The sequence below is a fragment of the Oryza sativa genome, chromosome 6 (assembly GCF_034140825.1).
Source record: "Oryza sativa Japonica Group chromosome 6, ASM3414082v1".
NCBI lineage: Eukaryota > Viridiplantae > Streptophyta > Magnoliopsida > Poales > Poaceae > Oryza > Oryza sativa.
In genome coordinates this window covers 13,187,351-13,188,554 of record NC_089040.1, presented here as the reverse complement: position 1 = coordinate 13,188,554, position 1,204 = coordinate 13,187,351, and the positions used below count along the sequence as shown (strand labels likewise).

General features: G+C 52.8%; 1 protein-coding gene across 1 annotated transcript; it reads right to left on the bottom strand.

Annotated features, from left to right (window-relative positions):
- On the bottom strand, positions 1-1,204 carry LOC4340917 (uncharacterized). The gene has a single exon (XM_015785383.3). The coding sequence runs from the start codon at positions 944-946 to the stop codon at positions 497-499; it is 450 nt and encodes a 149-aa protein (XP_015640869.1). The 5' UTR covers positions 947-1,204; the 3' UTR covers positions 1-496.

Genomic DNA, 1,204 nt, shown 5'->3' with positions numbered 1-1,204 from the left:
AGCTCTGAACTTCTTGTTACATTAATTACCTGTAGTAACATACACAAACAGACAGGCCATGCTCAAAACTCAAAAAAAGAACTTTTCACGTTTCTTAACACAAAAGTATCTAAAGCTAGATTTTCACCTATTAATCTGTCTGCAACGTTTCCTGTTGCAATTCAACATCATACATACAAAATCCCCAACTCCCTATGTTAAAGATTTGTCCTGAAGAATTTACATGTACACAACCAGCACCCATTACAAGCTCTGAACTTCTTATTACATTAATTAATTACCTGTACTAACATACACGTACAGACAGGCCATGTTCGGATGTTCGTCGTTTCTACCGATGAATTTTCAGGCATATCCTCGAAGCAGATAAACAGAGCAGCGTACGTGGAGATTCGAAAGCTATGGCGAAATTAACCTGTGTAGATCGACCGACCGATGATTGCAAAGCTAGCTGGTGGGTATGGGCATGTCCGCCATGGCGCGGCCGATCGATCGATCAGCGGGAGGAGGCGAGCATGGCGGCGGTGCAGGAGGCGGAGGAGGACTTGAACGGCAGCGCGGCGCGGTGGCCGGCGTAGTGGCAGCCGATGAGGTAGAGCGCCAGCCTCTTCTTGACCCGCCGGAGCAGGAGCAGCTTCTCCTCCCCCCACTCCACCACCGCCACCGCCACCTGCCGCCGCCACCTCCTCCCGCCGCGCTCGTCTCCTCCTCCTCCGCCGTACTCATCGTCATCCTCCTCCCCGTCGCCGCCGGCGACGACGCCCTGCACCTGCTGCTGCTGCTGCTGCTTCTCCTTCTCCCCCGGCGCCGGCGACGCCCAGTCCCACTGGAGAGGGTAGCTCCGCAGGAACACCCTCCTGGTGCTGTAGTCCTCGTACCGGAAGCTCCTCGTCGGCTTCACCGCCGCCTCCTCCTCATCACTGGTGATCTTCCGGTGATCCGCCATTGTTGCAGCTGCTGCCTACTGGCTGAGTGCCCAAGGCGAGATGTGTGTGTACTCATGTATATATGGGCATCGATCGAAGCTAAGCTAAGCTTAGCTGCAGGTGGCCACGTCACCGCTTTTTTCATCTTTTGCCTGCCTTTCTTTGTCCTTGTTTGATTAACAATTCGGCTTTGTTTAATTTGATGGGCATGGCACGGAGATGTTTTGGATTACTTTGCAGGGGAAGCATTTGCTTTACCGGTAATCTGATGGCAACAA